Source organism: Mesoplodon densirostris, chromosome 7, assembly GCF_025265405.1.
Source record: "Mesoplodon densirostris isolate mMesDen1 chromosome 7, mMesDen1 primary haplotype, whole genome shotgun sequence".
Classification (NCBI taxonomy): domain Eukaryota; kingdom Metazoa; phylum Chordata; class Mammalia; order Artiodactyla; family Ziphiidae; genus Mesoplodon; species Mesoplodon densirostris.
In genome coordinates, this window is record NC_082667.1 from 115704600 (window position 1) to 115721621 (window position 17022).

The 17022-nt window shown below is 44.3% G+C and overlaps 2 protein-coding genes and 2 non-coding genes across 5 annotated transcripts in view; all 4 read right to left on the reverse strand.

Moving 5' to 3' along the window:
• Positions 1–1109: 1109 nt before the first annotated feature.
• Positions 1110–5804, reverse strand: HSPA8 (heat shock protein family A (Hsp70) member 8). The gene is made up of 9 exons (XM_060105403.1): positions 5700–5804; positions 4772–4981; positions 4308–4513; positions 3963–4115; positions 3316–3871; positions 2890–3092; positions 2435–2633; positions 1848–2080; positions 1110–1542 (listed from the first exon to the last, which is right to left on the reverse strand). Exons 2-9 carry the CDS (start codon positions 4974–4976, stop codon positions 1345–1347), a joined length of 1953 nt encoding a protein of 650 aa, XP_059961386.1. The 5' UTR covers positions 4977–4981; positions 5700–5804; the 3' UTR covers positions 1110–1344.
• On the reverse strand, positions 2746–2831 carry LOC132494533 (small nucleolar RNA SNORD14). Its single transcript, XR_009533110.1, has one exon. It is a non-coding gene; the product is annotated as a small nucleolar RNA SNORD14 (small nucleolar RNA).
• Positions 3162–3249, reverse strand: LOC132494532 (small nucleolar RNA SNORD14). The gene has a single exon (XR_009533109.1). It is a non-coding gene; the product is annotated as a small nucleolar RNA SNORD14 (small nucleolar RNA).
• A 3038-nt stretch (positions 5805–8842) lies between the features above and the next one.
• CLMP (CXADR like membrane protein) overlaps positions 8843–17022 on the reverse strand; it is a 107084-nt gene continuing 98904 nt past the window's right edge. For both annotated transcript variants that reach the window (XM_060104173.1, XM_060104174.1), the window contains exons 4-8: positions 14725–14926; positions 13875–14042; positions 13286–13408; positions 12573–12711; positions 8843–11995 (exon numbers count right to left, since the gene is read on the reverse strand). In XM_060104173.1, the coding sequence (XP_059960156.1) occupies positions 11695–11995; positions 12573–12711; positions 13286–13408; positions 13875–14042; positions 14725–14926 (933 nt within the window). In that variant the 3' untranslated portion in view covers positions 8843–11694. The remainder of the gene's footprint in view (positions 11996–12572; positions 12712–13285; positions 13409–13874; positions 14043–14724; positions 14927–17022) is intronic.

Below are 17022 nucleotides of genomic sequence, written 5' to 3' on the forward strand. Positions count from 1 at the left end.
TAGTCACTTTGATGTATTTTTAGAAGAAACTTCAGCTGTTTTATGGATGATAGCCTTTGGCTATACCCACTAACCTAAGGGAGGGTCAATGCTGGGTAGTTATTGGGGAAACTCTTATGAAGCTCAACTGTCATCTGTATTATGCTAGATGGGTCATCCAAGAACAGCTACAGAAAGGTGGAGGAAGGAGAGCTAAAGCAGAAACTAAGATTGTGTCATTCTGCTGAGAATTAACTGTGACCCAAGACATCCCAGCATACCAGAACTGAGATTCTTCCTAAGTGACCACTAGGTGGCTGATTGGCACCAAGCAGGCCCATGTCACACAAAAATGACTTTACAGGATTCACTCTCAGCTGCAATACCTTCTGGCCTGTCAACTCAAGCTAACATACCAATAGCACAATGAACAAAGACCAATGAGAAGGCCTTTGCTCCTAAGCAAGCTTACCTAGAGACTCCAGCGTAATTAGGCTTGGTAAGCACAAATGTTCTGCCTCAAGTTGCTGAGTTAAGGTTGGCTATGATTTAACATGAGATCAGAATTAGACAATTTCTTTAAAGTCGGTTTCAAAGGGGTCAAGGGCCCTCACTATGCCAACCTTATGGCCAGCTCCATTAACTCCCAGCCCTTAATACTCAGGTGAGAAAACAGAAAAGCCTCTGCCCACGGATTAAAGGATTTCAGATGGACACTCTACCTGAAGTCCCCTGTGTATACCACATGTTACTTCTGACTTAGGATTTTTCCTTATCCTGATTTTGGCCTCAAATTTATCCTTTTGAACCCTCAGATGGTTTCAGTAAACCACATGGAATACTCAGAAGCATTTGGGATGCCCCTTTCCAGTCTAACACAAACACTGGAAAGCACAATGATCTGCAGTTCAAACCACACTAACACTTACATTGACTTAGTACTAAACGAGCCTAGCTAGCAAAAGGTCTACACATTTTCCCATTTACACCTTAAAAGGTTCAGGCAGTTGCTTAGACTGAACAATTTGTCATTGACAACCCAGATACTGTTGGAATACTTCGGCCAGAAAGAAGTTCAACCCCCAAAACCAAACACTACCTTACTGCCCTTGTAAACAGAGTCAAAACAATTTTATGGTGCCAATTTTAAATACAGTTTTATTTAAGACATTGCATTTTCCACTTACAATACAGTGCTTGTAAAGTGCAATGTTATTTCCTTTCCCTGTGCACACATTCCATGTTCAAGTATCAAGAATGCCCAGTTTACTACAGCAGCTCAACTTTAAAACTGCCATGGAATTTGCTACAAATTTGGGTCCTTCAATGTTGTGTGGAACAATGCTAAACCTACGCTAGGCCGCCTTAATCAACCTCTTCAATGGTGGGTCCAGAGGAGGCACCACCAGATGGAGGAGCTCCACCACCAGGGAAGCCCCCGGGCATTCCTCCTGGCATCCCTCCTGGCATGCCTCCTGCGCTCTGGTACAGCTTGGTAATGATGGGGTTGCAGACTTTTTCCAGCTCCTTCTGCTGATGTTCAAATTCTTCCTTCTCTGCAGTCTGAGGGAAAAAAAAAATATTTTATTACAAGTTCTTCAAACAGAAGACTCTTTAAGCCTGATGTAATCAATCTGACACACTAGACACAGCAGCACATGAAGTTACGTTTAAGATACTGGGTCACTCAGACATCCAAGGAAGGAAGTTGCCAACATCTGTAGTTCTGGTGGAAACCGCGAATGTTTTGAACCATTCATCATCGTGACCCTACAAATCTGTAAAACCCACCCACCCACCTAAACTTTTGCTAAAGTCCTACACACCCAACCCCACACCCTCAAATTTTTGCAACGGGAATTACAAACCTGGTTCTTATCAAGCCAGTTGATTATTTCATTACACTTATCAAGAATCTTCTGTTTGTCCTCATCATTAATCTTGCCTTGAAGTTTCTCATCCTCAACAGTAGCTTTCATGTTGAAAGCATAGGATTCAAGAGAATTCTTTGAAGACACCTTATCCCGCTGCTTCTCATCTTCAGCTTTATACTTCTCTGCTTCCTGAACCATGCGTTCAATATCTTCCTTGCTCAAACGGCCTGTAAAATTAACCAACCTTTTAGGCAAGACAATCACCTGCAGTTCTACACCATCACCCTGCACCTCCAATTAAGCAACTAAGTATGATCTCAGCTAAATGCCCTTGGAGTAGGAATAGAAACACTTGGAAAATAAAACCATTATGAACCAAATTCTGCCTCTAAAAAAAGCAGGTAAGTGCCACAGGGTCCAAGGTGCCACGGAACAAGTCAGCATTTGATTCTTCCTGTCAGGTATGGATGACAGAGATACAGAAATTGATTCCCTCTACGAAGGGGTCAATCTCAATACTGGCCTGGGTGCTCAAGAGCGCGCGCTTATCCGCACGCTCACAAAATACTGCCCAAACTTACCCTTGTCATTAGTGATGGTAATCTTGTTCTCTTTTCCTGTGCTCTTATCCACAGCAGAGACATTAAGGATGCCATTGGCATCAATATCAAAAGTGACTTCAATCTGAGGAACACCACGGGGGGCAGGAGGTATGCCTGTGAGTTCAAACTTGCCAAGCAGGTTGTTATCCTTGGTCATGGCACGCTCACCTTCGTAAACCTTGGTATGAAAGAGAAATTACAATAAATTACAATAAAAACACAAAAACAAAAAAAAATCACGAATATCTGTGCTACTTCAGATCTGTATAAGCTTGATTAGGAAAGACTGATCGCTCAGACATCCAAGGAAGGAATTGGCCAACACAGGATTTCTGGTGGAAACTACGAATGGTTTTGGAATCCATCATCACAGCGGAACAAGTCTTCCCCAGTTTTATAGGACCTCAAGTAATCTAGGCCACAGAGAAACATACCTGAATGAGTACACCGGGCTGGTTGTCTGAGTAGGTTGTGAAGGTCTGCGTCTGCTTGGTGGGAATGGTGGTGTTGCGCTTGATGAGGACAGTCATGACTCCACCAGCAGTTTCAATTCCAAGGGAAAGAGGAGTGACATCCAACAGCAGCAAGTCTTGAACATTTTCAGATTTGTCTCCAGATAAAATGGCTGCCTGGACAGCTATATAATTAACAATAAAAGTTTAAATAAAACAGTACAACAACTCATTATGTAACTAACCATTCTCAATCGCTCAGACATCCAAGGAAGTTTTGCCATCATTAGCTACAGCTTTCGGTGGAAACCACGAATGTTTAAAAATCATTCATCACAGCGAAATCAGTTAGCTAAGGCCTCCTAACAGGCTGCCTGTTAAACTGTTTAACTAGAATAGAAAGATTACCTGCACCATAAGCAACAGCCTCATCAGGGTTGATGCTCTTATTCAGTTCTTTCCCATTGAAGAAGTCCTGTAGAAGTTTCTGAATCTTGGGGATGCGGGTTGAACCACCCACCAGGACAATATCATGGATCTGAGACTTGTCTAGCTTGGCATCCCGAAGGGCTTTCTCCACAGGGTCTAGTGTGCCACGGAACAGGTCAGCATTCAGTTCTTCAAATCGGGCACGGGTAATTGAGGTATAGAAGTCGATTCCTTCATAGAGGGAATCGATCTCAATACTGGCCTGGGTGCTGGAAGAGAGTGTGCGCTTAGCACGCTCACAAGCAGTACGAAGGCGACGGACAGCCCTCTTGTTCTCACTGATGTCCTTCTTGTGCTTGCGCTTGAATTCTGCAATAAAATGGTTGACCATCCGGTTGTCAAAGTCTTCTCCACCCAAGTGGGTATCTCCAGCTGTAGATTTGACCTCAAAGATTCCATCCTCAATAGTGAGGATTGACACATCAAAAGTGCCACCACCTAAATCAAAGATCAGCACATTTCTTTCTGCTCCAACCTGCAATTAAAACACAAATTATTCTCACATCTATTATTTGTGGTGACTCAAACCTATCTTGAGTGACGCATACATAAAACATAGTACTTACCTTTTTGTCTAAGCCATAGGCAATAGCAGCAGCAGTTGGCTCGTTGATAATTCTAAGCACGTTGAGCCCAGCAATAGTTCCGGCATCTTTGGTGGCCTGACGCTGAGAATCATTAAAGTAAGCGGGTACTGTGACAACAGCATTGGTAACAGTCTAGGAAAAAAACAGATTAAAACTTAACCACTGTACCATCTACTGGGACAGGCAAAGATACATCCTCAAATAACGTTCTGGTTTTACCACCCATTTTGATAGCTTTATCTACTGCTCACTCTTACGCAGCATCATCAGGAAACCTGGTAATCCCCATCTACATCCTCCCCTGCAGTTCTGTGCACTACTCACCTTCCCAAGGTAGGCTTCTGCTATTTCCTTCATCTTTGTCAAAACCATGGATGACACCTCCTCAGGATAAAAACTTTTTGTCTCTCCCTTGTATTCCACCTGAACCTTAGGCCTGCCTGCATCATTCACCACCATGAAGGGCCAATGCTTCATATCAGACTGGACAACAGCATCATCAAATCTTCGTCCAATGAGGCGTTTGGCATCTGCAAAAGGTATCAATAAAAACGTTACCTTGAATTTCATTACACTACATCCGTTCCAAGACCAGATGCCTATGCATTCAAATTCTGAATAACCAAGATGCTGCAAACCTTAAGCCTTAAAAGGATAATCACTGAAGTTCCGTACGGATAACTTTTCCTATTCTCAGGGCTTTCGTGGCCGCCTCACATTTGACAGCTTCTCAGATTACATACTGCCGAAACCACTTAAATTCATACCATGAAGATTTACTGGCTTACCAAAAACCGTATTGGTGGGATTCATTGCAACTTGGTTCTTTGCAGCATCACCGATCAATCGTTCGGTATCAGTAAAGGCGACATAGCTTGGGGTAGTACGGTTCCCCTGATCATTGGCAATTATTTCCACCTTTCCGTGCTGGAAGACACCCACACAAGAATAGGTGGTGCCAAGATCAATGCCAACTGCAGGTCCCTTAGACATGGTTGCTGGGAGGAGAAAAAAAAAGCCCATGGTTTAAAAGGCGATTCAAGCACTTAGAAAACGTTTACCAAGTCAACGCTACCAGATACGACCACTCCGAAAATGATGCTTAGAACCTCGCCCCATAAACTTCTCTCGTCGGAAATAACCACGCGGAAGGGTCAGAGCAGGCACGGCGTGCTGCAGTAAGGTTGCCGTCCGAACCGCAGAGCCCGCCGCAGACGGAAGCACGCACCTGCCAGGAGGGTCTGCGCCACACCTGAGCACGTGGTCCCACGTCCCGGGCTGAACCTTAGTCCTCCCCTCCCCCTGCACCCCCCCGCCGTGCTCAACACAGCAAGGCCTGCAAGGGTCCGAAGCCCCCTCCCCCACTTTGGGCGCGTGCCAATAACGACTTCCTCCTTTAAGAAGAATGGCTCCTGAAACAAGGAAACAGGGAACGGCAAGCTCTAAGGCGCCGGTTCCACGCCCCGCAAACGGACGCGGCCTCTTCTCCCTCCGGGCGACCCGCCCTCCGCAGCCCACTCCTCCGTCCCGACTGCACCCCAAGGAGGCTGCCTCCCCTCGGAAACAAAGCTCCCCAGCCGGGCAAAAGAATCGCCGCACGTACCCTGCCTGACACGCTCAAAAGGCCCCGGGCCGCTGCAAACCCACGCAGCCTGAGCCGGGCGGCAGGCTCCCGAATGGCAGCAAAAGCCTTAGAAGACAGAGACCTTAACTTACCTGGAGCGCAGTGCCGGGTCCACTGGAGGAGAAAACAGGAAGCTACTGAGCCACCGCCGCATTCAACAAGACCGGTTTCCGTCCTCCGCCCAGTCTCTTATACCCCGCCTCAGAACCTTCCAGAAGGGGCCCGCCCCTGCCAGTGCCCATCACGGCTCTCTCGGCCAATGGGCGCGCGGCCACCTCCGCAAGCCCCAATGACGAACCCGGCTCTACCTTTCGGGCCTCCCCTCTCCCGCCCCAGCCCGCCCCGCCTAGCGATGACGCACTCACCGCAGCGTTCTGGAACTTTCATTCTCGCCCCCGCTGTCTGAAAGGCCCCGGGGAAAGGGAGGGTGGGGCCGACGGAGCCCGCGCGCGGGAGTCCTCAGTCACCCCGGGCGCGGGGGAAGGGCTCGTCTGCCTCTGCGCATGCGCTCCAGAAAGCGCAGGGGGGAGGGACGAAGGAGGGGGAGGAAGAGGGGCGGGCCAACTTGGAACCAACCAATGACAGCAGCGCGATCTGCTATCTGGCTCCTGCGGAACCCCGGGAGCGAGAGCGCAGGGCCTGCAGGGAGGGGTCCGGCGCCGGCAGCCCTGGAGAGAAGGCGGAAGTGGAGCGAGGACAAGATGGCCGCGAAGGTGGTTGCGCCCCTCCCCCACCATTCTCTTTCCCCTACTCCCACCCCGGCCTTGTAGATGGTCTTCTCGGCCCTCCGGCATTCCACACACCCACATAGCCAGCGTGGCTCTGTCCTAGGACTGACCCCGAGCGACGGGGCCGAAGTTTCCAACCCCAGGGCGCTGCGAGGGTAACTTGCCCAGTGGCACCCAGATCTGGGGATGGAAGGAGCCGGCCGGCCGCCACGGTGTCTCGCCTCTGCGCGGGATGCGACAGGTTAGCCGGGCAGGCCCCCGGGACCCTCTGTTCATTGTGGTAGCTGGAGGCCGGCTGACCCCGACGCAGAGTGCGGAGGGGCCCGACTTCTCAATCTCTAGGGTCCGATGCTGTGTCTGGATCCTTAGCGAAATAGATGGCTAAAGTCGCTTCTTGGAGCCCGGATGCTTCCGTCACCCCCCAGCGCCCACCGAGAATAGACTCGGCTTCTTGGCTCGGCCCCTTCGCCACCCGCCCGGGCCCCCTCACTTCTCAGTTATTTGTTTAAAAAAAAAGAAAAGCTAGGGAGCTCTTTCCTTGTAAGTGAACCAGGCGTAAGGAACCTGGGTTCCGGTAGCCCTGTGTCCTTGATTGAGACTTCCTGAGCCTCTTACTTTCAGTAATTCGAGGTAGTATCTTTCCTGCCCAGACTTTAGGCAAAAACTAAGCGAGAAACCAGGCACAAACGCCTTGAGAATATTACTGAACGAGTGGAGTGCACAAAACAGTGTACCTAGAATTTCACATTGCGGCGCATGATGCGGTGTTTGGGGCCTTGTCATTCTAAGCTTTTCTCAGCACGTTGAATGCTTTCTAGTGAGCGCTTTCAAACAGGCTGGGCAGGTAGTATTCCTATTTAGTAGATGAGTGGGCACAAATAGGTGAAAAGATTTTTTTTTAAGACTACCTAGCAGAACTTTTAGTGGCGTGGCTGGAATTAGAAAGGTCTCCAGACTTCGAGAAGGGCTGTCAGACGAGAGATACCTTGTCCTTGGCAAAGCCAGTAAAGCCTAGAGACAGATTCGAATATTGGATCAAAGGATGTCCTTTCTGTATTTGCCTTCTGGGGGAAAATGTGATATTGAGTCCTTGGAGGTATGTACCTAACTTCTCCCCACTTCCCAAGGAGTTTTATATGATGCTTTCACAGGGTACAAAGTGCTTTCATTTGCTATTTCATTTAATCATCAAAACGATTCTCAGAGAGAGATCATTCATTCCTGTGTTAGGAGAGAAATGAGGTTCAGAGATGTTATTTGTGGGAAGTTAAACATCTGGCTGAGCTACAGTAGAACCTAGCTCTTGATTCCGGAATCTTTGGTCTTTTTTTATTAGTAATTTCCTTCCTGAAAACACGTGTAACTCGAACTGCAGAGAAAGATGTATACTTCTTGCAATTTTCTTTAGCATCTGCAGACTTCCTCTCCCCACCCAATTTATCGAGTACAATCTCTGAACCACACCCTATATTTTGCAGCTTTTTAAACTAACCTCTGACCTACCTACAAGATTTGAACCGGTGGAAAATAGAACGGGTGCCCAAATCCACGGGTTTGGGGTATCCCACGTAGTACCAGTGATTACAGAAAGCTGAACAGATAATCTTCCCTTCTGGTCACTTCCAAAACGCGTTCTAGGATTTGAACTATCTTCTTATCGACTAGAGTGAGAGTTTATGTATTATGTATAAAGTTCAGATTATGATAAATGTCCTGCCTCCACCTCTTTAAATGCACAGGGTTTCAAACCCACTCAGGATCTAAAGTTAAAGTTTGGGTGCCTGGGGCTCCAGTCTGAGGCCTAGGGTTTCTGACTAGGGAAGAGGGTCATGATTAACATTTTTTGAGTGCTTGTCACACGCCAAGCACTGTTCTAAGTGCTTTGCATATATTATCTCATTTAATTCTGTGAAATTTTTTTCAGATTTATTTAAATCTCATAGTGTTTACTTTTCAGATTTCTTTGAACCCCTTAGTGTGTACTTTTTTACTGGCACTTCACCTTGATATAAAATACTTGCTTAGTAAATATTATTTGTTATTTTGATAAAGTCCTTAAGGTCAGAAACTCTGTCATGAACTTTGTTGTCACTTGGTTTGTCCAGGACTACTTAGTATCTCGCCTTGTGAGAAAAAAGTGCTTGGTATATTTGTGACTGGAATCAATAAATAATAGATCATATTCAGCCTGAGTTCTTCTGTTCTTCAGTTGGCTGCAAGCTAATAAATAAATTTCCAATGCAGGTTATATGAGCTTCAGCCTCTCCTACAGTATCATCTTTACTTATTTATTTTTAAATTGTCGACACAGATGCACCTGTAATAAATACTTGGTTTTTGTGATCAAACACAGTCCCATTTACACGGCAACTGAGAAGTTAAAATTGAAATATAAACAGCTTAACACCAGAAATGAAGCAGAATTATATATGTCTTTTTCGCAACGGCAGTTTTGAAATTGTTCTTATACAGGGTAACAACAAAGGCATCACTTCATTATTGTACAGTTCTAAGTTTAGTGTATGCGTTTTATTGAAATGGTTATTTTCTAAACATCCACAGCATTCCATCTGTATCTTCTTCCTACAAGCACTTTTTCTTCTACCGTCTATTTTATCCTTTTTTGTTTTATATTAAAGAATCAAATGTGTTTGACTTGCAAGATGAATGGAATATGGTTTGAAACCAGTAGTGGCTCAAACTTTTATCTTAAACCCAGAGCCTGTCGTATCTGAACCCAAAAGCCTGACTGAAAGAGAAGCACACTATCACTACTAAGACTTCAGCACCTTATCTCTCAGAATCTTCCATTCCTAGAATTTCTCAGATTTCAGGTAATAATTTGTTTTGTGACATTTTTTGTAGATATCCAGTATGAATGGATTTCCAAAATAATATGGATATTCAACTGGTATTTTAGTCTTCTAATAACTAACCTGTTTAAATAATCTAAACCTTTTCACGCAAAGGGGACTGATTCCTGTTTGCAGAGGCATAGGCAGGAAACCTTAGGTTCAAAGGTCATAAATAATGATAAGAGCAAATTTCTAGTGATGGTAGACCTGCAGCTGCCATAGCGTACTCATTTGGCTCAGGTACTTTAGGAATGAGAATTCTCAGAATTACAGAGCAGATGTGTTATGTTGCCTGGACACCACACTACCCGAAGAATAAGGAAGTGGAGTAAGGAGTTTATGTCTTACAATGAGGCAGTGTCAGTATAAAAAGCATTCCAAATGTGCTAGCCCTCTTAAACTAATAGCAGGCATTCTTTACATTACTTCCTCAATGTCTCTTATGTCCCAACTTTTTTTTTTTTTTTTGTGGGGGGCGCCCAGGGCCATGCCTCGTGGCTTGCGGGATCTTAGTTTCTTGACCAGAGGTTGAACGCATGCCCTCAGCAGTGAAAGCGTGATGCCCTCACCACTGGACGGCCAGGGAATTACCCCCAATTTTTTTTTAGAGGAAGACAAAACTCAAGATGAAACTTTCACTCAAGGATAAAACCCTGTTTCTTAAAGGACTTTGGAAGGAAATGCATTTGTACTATGTGAGAATTAGATGTAAAAATGAAAATCAGAAATAGGACAAAATCCCAGATCAACTTTTTCCCTTTAAGCACCTGATTCCCATTTTAGGAACAGGGCTTTCATCACCACGTTCAGCACTACTTTTTCTTTCCTACAGCCTGCTGCCTTTTTTTTTTAAGACTTTATTTTATTTTTATTTATCTATTTATTTATTTTTACTTTTGCAGGGCCTTAGTTCCCTGACCAGGGCTTGAACCCTCGCCCTCGGCAGTGAAAGTGCAGAGTCCTAACCACTGGCCTGCCAGGGAATTCCGTGTCCTTTTAATAATAAGAAATATTTTGCCCTACCACTGGTGATCTGTTGACACTTGCTTTAGAGTCTTTGAAGGGCTATTTCAGGTTTAGCGTTCTTGCCATAGGATGAATTTGACTAACAGAGTCGTCAAAACTATTTAAAAGGCAAGTTGTTGTATTGGAGGCTGCTTTCTTTTTATTTCTCAGACACCTTTCTTCTCCCATGAGTCCTCTCTTCTGAGAGCTATCCTGGTAAATCATTTCTGCTAATTCTTTCCAAGATGCCAACAGTATTTAACAGGCACTAACCTAGATCCCTCCTGCCACCCACTAGTTATCCTCACCATCTCTTCCCTAAATGTTAATTTCCTATCCTTCCAGCCCAGAGCTAGGCTTCCTGAGAGGCTAAACTGGGAAAATACTGAACTTCTCTCTGTCTCAACCTCAACCTCTCAGGAGGGAATGGTATGATGTCCATGCACTGCCATCAGGAAAGGTTGTCAATCCCTGAACTTTTTGATAATTTAAGGCCTAGAATCAACAAAAGTCCTAGGTTCACATCTTTCTCCAAAATGAAAGAAATGGAGGAAGCTTCAAGTTTGGTGCAATGCTGAACTCCTGATGCCACTCCTTGACATATTAAGAGAAAGCTGATCTAATCTCACTTTTTAGTCTAGTCAGTCTTGAAATCCTGATTTCATATGTTCACTGAAAGAAGAGACTGTTATTGGATGATCTTCCAGCATTCTGAAAATATCTTTTTCTCTAGAAGACTTCTAAGGAGATTGTTAAATGACACCTAATGATTGTTTTCTTGCTCCAGAGATACCCAGCAGGGAAGTCCTTAGAGACATCCAATTTGAGGGAAAATCCACAATTATTCCAGCATTTTATTTCTGATATTTGTCAGTGGCCATCTGAACATCAAGATCAGAGTGGGAAAATCTCATTCTCCATCTCCCACTATTTCTCAACTGCTCTTGAAATTAATATCCAAACTTTCTGGTAAATGAAGTCAGGTCAGGGTGGAAGAGACATGTTTCCTTTTTTGGAGTTTTTCATGGTGCAGATAGGTGTGATATAAGGCTGTGGGTTCTGCTTGACTCTGAATAATCATAGCAATCCAGTAGGTTTGCAGAAATGCATAGAAAACGTATGAACAACACCTCATTTCTTAACAGTGGTGAGTCAAAGTGTTGACACAAAACAGCCCAAGTGAGGAATTCTAAGTGTGTTCACTTCCCCTCTCCCCAGCCTTTCTCACCACAGGTCCTGGTCCCCAAATGCACAGATTTGGCCCCCGCTCTGGTCTAAAAGCACAGTGAGATGCCTTTTTGGAGACCATCAGCTTACATCCTTTTCCTGTTTGGTGTCATATGAGGAAAGTGTTCATTTGAATCTCTCCCATGCAATGGTCACTGCTACTTAAATGACCTCTCATTTGGTCCGAGGCGGTTGTGTGGCTGGTGACTGGGCGTCAATGACGAGAAGAGTCCTGACTCCTGGGAAAGGATGGGAGTCAAGTCCGCTCGAACTCAGACAGTTTGGAAGGCTCTGCTCTGGCTGGGGATCGTGCCAGGAGTGCTCTCTGCTTTGGTCAGGGTAGCGTGGTGGACTTTCTTTGGTTCAGAACCTCTTGCCTCCGGCCCCACGGGACCGTAGGTGTGGGTAGCCAGCCCTGGCCGGGGCGCCGCTTCCGTGGACGGTGTCCGCTGGCTGCGGGAGCCGCTGTTTGCCGTGGAGCGCGTGGAGGAGGAACCCGAGCGTGAGCTCCGAGAGCCCGAGGAGGAGGAGCTGGGTTTCACAAGGCGGGCTTTCGGGGCTTCGGCATCTTCTCTGAAGAGGAAAAACAGCAAAGATAGATTTTACGGCCACAGGACTGTGAAAGCTTCCGCTGCGGCTGCTGCTTTCTGAGGTTGTCCGATCAACTCCTCAAGGTGGAAACCTCGAGCTACCACGTAGGGAAACAGGGACTCCCCCTGTGTCCTGAGCCCTTCTGGCAGGCTTGGGCGGGTGTGCGGCCCCTTGGCCGGGAGGTCCACCCTGTTACTCTGGGGGAATGGGCACTCCCTACTGGATGTCTAGACAGCAATCCCCTTGACTGGGAGTTTGCAGAAGCCCTTTCATGGCCCGTAGGCTAGGCCCATTCTCTATTGCATGCCCTTTATAAGTGGAAGGCAATGAGAAGGAACTGCAGAGTTTAGCTATTAAGTCCCTGTTGTGGATAGTTTCACAAGAAAGTCAAGGTAAACCAGTCCTCCTGCCCCTAGGCTGGAACTCCTTACCCACCAGAATAATCCTTTTAACAGATTTAAGGTTAAGAGGAAATGGGACATTTTTGTTGGCTGGTCACTAGGGAGCTGGCGGTAGAAAGGCAGCCTAGGTGAGGAAGGGGGTTTTGCGGGAGGTTTACCGGATTTCATTCGGTCTCTCTTCCTCATATCTCTCTTTGTCTTTCCGCCGGATTAGCAGCCACACCAAGAGGAAAATCAGCAGGGCTCCAGCCACCATACCTGTCACCGCTCCTGCAATCATGCCGATGCTTTGTACATCTGTTTTCTCAGAAACAAAAGCAAAAGTAAAACCAAACATAAGCTAAGCAACACATAGACTTAAAAAACATAAGCTCTGGACAAGATGAGTATTTCCAGATCTTTGTATCTATCTTCCTGAGTTCCCCATATACCCTTTCTTGGTGTATGACTGTCCCCCTTGATATTGAAGGGGAGCAGAATACGACACCCCAAAATATGCCTCGTTGACATTAGGATTATTTTTAGCTGATTATTTTTGAGAAACAACAGACACAAGAGAAGCTCTGGAAACAGAGCAGAAGTTACCCTTTGTAAGGGAAATTTATATCTATAAAGGAAACCTCCATTTGGTTTTGGTCCCCTCCTGGATGTAATAAATTTCTTTAGGGGGCTGGAAAATTCACACATACTATAAATACAGAGTTAGCTACAACTGTTGAACAGTCCTTGGTAACTACTGAATTTATTTCAGTGATAGCCATGTTCTTCTGTAGATAAAGATGTTGACCTTACTCTTACTTGTGATTAAAAACATTTTACACTGAACCACAGTGCAGAGACAAAACCAAAACCAAACCCTTTGGGTACTTACACTGAACAGTCACTCGCACCACACAGCTCTCCTTCCCGGCCTCATTGCCCGCTGTGCACTGGTAGAGCCCAGAGGAGGACATGGTAAGATTCTGCAGCAGGACGCGTCCAGGGTGGCTGTAGTCTACACAAGCAGAAAGATGACTGTAATCCCCTAGTGACAAGGTCTATATTTATCGTTTATTGTGTCACTGACCTAAGATTCTATCAATATAATACGGTTTGGTAAGGATGAGGTGAGAGAATCGATCCCTTTTTGGAATGTGGGAAGAAAGGTGAACATTCCTTTAAACTGCAGTGCATCCTCAAAAGTTACAAAAGATTCTGAACATTTAAGGGATACTAAACACAATAATTAGATATAATGGATTTATAGAGTACATTTATTCCTAATCTTAGCACTTTTATTTTTGCCATTTGAGGAAAAAGACAGATTTTTCTGTCCCCGTTTAGGGATGAAAAATGGAAGTTCAAAGAGGTCCAGCAGTGTGTTCAAAGTCACCTTGTGAGTTGCTGACAAAAGCAGATTTAGAATTCATGGAGAGAGTACTGTCCTGCTATCTCAGTAGACCGGTAGAAAGATGACTTACCAATCCTAGATTTGGGAGGCAAACGTTCATCCTCTCCTTCCTTCTCCCGGATTCGCTGCCAGTAATACACAATGGGCTGTGTGCCAGAGGATGACTCACACTGTAAAGTCAGGTCACTTCCTTCTGTCAGCTCTCCTTCCAATTCACACTTGGGCTTTGATGGTCTCACTGGCAAAAAAAAAAAAAGAGATCCCCAAACACCCGATTCAGTGGAAGAACTACATCCTGTTGACTTGTTTTTCCACCCATATGGTAAACTTTTGAGTGTGGATTCAATAGCACTTTGTTACCTCGCCAGGCTTTACATCACCCTCCAAAATATACCCACTTACATCCCCTGCACACATATACACCCAATTCCAGTTGTTTCCAGTGGTACTGTTGTAATTTTTAGAGGCTGCCTCAGAAACTCTCTCATCACTTCTCAAAGAAGAGAAACTTATAATTGGAAATTTTAGGAAAGTCGAGTGTGATTTTACTAATACTGAAACAGGGACAGAAGTTCATTAACTTGTAAGCAATTAAGAACTTTAGTTCTTGCTATCACAAAACAGAGAAATGGACTTGAAACAGATCTGAGAGATTTGTTAAGTATGAGGATGCTTTTAAACATAAGAGGATATTTAAATTTTGTAATGGGCTACTGTGGAAAAGTGTGATTATTTTTTCTTCTTTCATTATGGCTAAAATACAAAACATATACCCTTCTTCCCAGGGAACTGGACTAGGTGACATCCGTATAATACGAAGGATTGAACAAGAAGTTTTGTACCAGTGTGACACATTTGCCTATCCCTCACCGAGACCTTATTAATAAGATGTAGGCACTTACGAGGGCACTCTGTCTTACCTAAGACTTTTAAGATGACGTGGCTCCACACATAGCGCCCTGAATTCTTCACCTTGCAGGTGTACCGGCCCTCATCGCTGGGCTTCAGAGGCTCAATCTGCAGGGAAGCATCTCCTGCCAGGAAATTGGAAGCAAAGGCCACTCGGCCCTTCTGTTCCTCAGTCAAGTTATTGTAAACATGACGACTGGAGTAAGTGATCACCTGTGGGACAGACGGAGGCAGAGTCAAGTTGTGTGGCTCTCAGCCTTGCCCTCTAACTGAGGTCAAGATGAAGAAAAGATGGGAATTCCTGGTGGTCCAGTGGTTGGGGCTCTGTGCTTCCACTGCAGGGGGCGCGGGTTCACTGGGGAACTCAGAGCCTTCATGCAGCCACGTGGTGCGGCCAAAAAAAAAAAGACGAGGAAAGGAAAGGAAATGGAACAAAGCAGTCAAGCCTGGGGGTGATTCTAAGAGTCGAAGAGATCTCTGTTCTAAACAAACTTAAATACACTATGTTTGTCTACGCCTTCCTTTTTCTAAGAATACGAACACCTCATATTTGTGTAGCATTTTAACTATAAAGTAGTAATTGTTGCATTAAATGCTCAGAACTTTTCCATTTTACAGGTAAGGAATTTTATTTTTTTTTTAATTTTTATATGTGTATTTTTTCATTGAAGTATAGTTGATTTAGAATATCATGTTAGTTTCAGGTGCACAGCACAGCAATTCAGTGATATATATATATATGTATATATGTGTGTGTATGTGTGTATATATATACACATATATACACATATACACATATATACACACATATACACATACACATATATACACATATATATACACATATATGCATATATATACATATACACATATATACTTATATACACATATATACATATATACACACACATAATACATATATACATACATACACACATATATACATATGTACACATATACCCATATTCATATATACACACATACATATATAAACATATGCATATATAAACATACATATACACATACATACATATATACACATATATACATACATATATATAAAGTCTTTCTCAGATTCTCTTCCCTTATAGGTTATTACAAAATATTGAGTATAGTTCCCTGTGTTATAAGGAATTTTAAATTAGAGTTACAGACTCAAGTTCTCACAGCTGAGTCCAGGAAAGAAGTAAATGCACAGAACGGTCCCCAGAGTTGACTCTCAGGGGAGTTGAGAGAAAGGAGGGGAGGAGACTTACCTTTCCCCTGCATACCTTCCTCACTTTTGCATTTCCTACCACTTGCACATGATCTGGTCAAAGTACATACACTCCTTGTGCTAAGTGCTTTTACATCTAGTTTATTTCTCACAGTTTTTCCAAGTAGGCATTATCTATCCCCATTTCACAGGCACATAGCAGAACCAGGATTTGAACACGGCAGTCTAAAGCCATCCAGTTCATTGTTTTGGTTACCACAATTACCTCTCCTTGTCCCACCTGCACTCATTTCGCTGCTCAGAAACTGCTGTTCCAGAAAGTTTGGAAATGAAGGAGAAAATGTGAAATGAAAAAATGTGTTTTGTTTTTACAAAAGTTTCGAGTCCAGCTGAAGTTAAGGAGTAGAAGTTTATGGTTAAAATCTAGGTTTGATACTGAGGGATTCATTGTTGGCTTTCCTTCTTTATCTGGCTTCACTGTGAAGTAGTAAGTTAGGTGGGAAAACATTGTGTCCTTTCCTTCCATAAAATACACGTGAGCTTCATGTCTTTGTTTTCCCTGGTAGGGAGACGAAACTTTAGATTTCCCCAACAGGAAAAAACAATCATGATTTTTACTGGATTTTCATCTGCCTGCAACACTACCTCTAGTTCTTGAACCTTTTCCTGGTTCTCTTAGTCCATCACCTGGTAATCACAAAAACCATGCTGATCTTGTCTACCAAGACCTCAAGCCATGTAACTTCGGCTTTGTCCTCCCTGCCACTTAGCAATCATATTCCTAAAATTACTTGATTTAAACATCAGCAAACATTTATGGAATGACTGCTCCCCATCAGGTCAGGAGGAGGCTATGCAGATGAAGTAAAACCCTCTTCTTATCATCAAGTAATTTATAATCTAGCAGGATTAACAAGGAGAGAAGTGTAAACATAGAAAAAGGAATGATTAACTTGAAAGAGTATCAAGAGACAATGTCCCAGAAGAGTTGGTGGCATTTGAGTTAGGCTTTGAAAGATGAGTAGACTAAATAAGAGATTAGAGAGGCAGGGAGAAGCTTGCTGGAGGGAGCATGCCAGATACAAAGAACAGC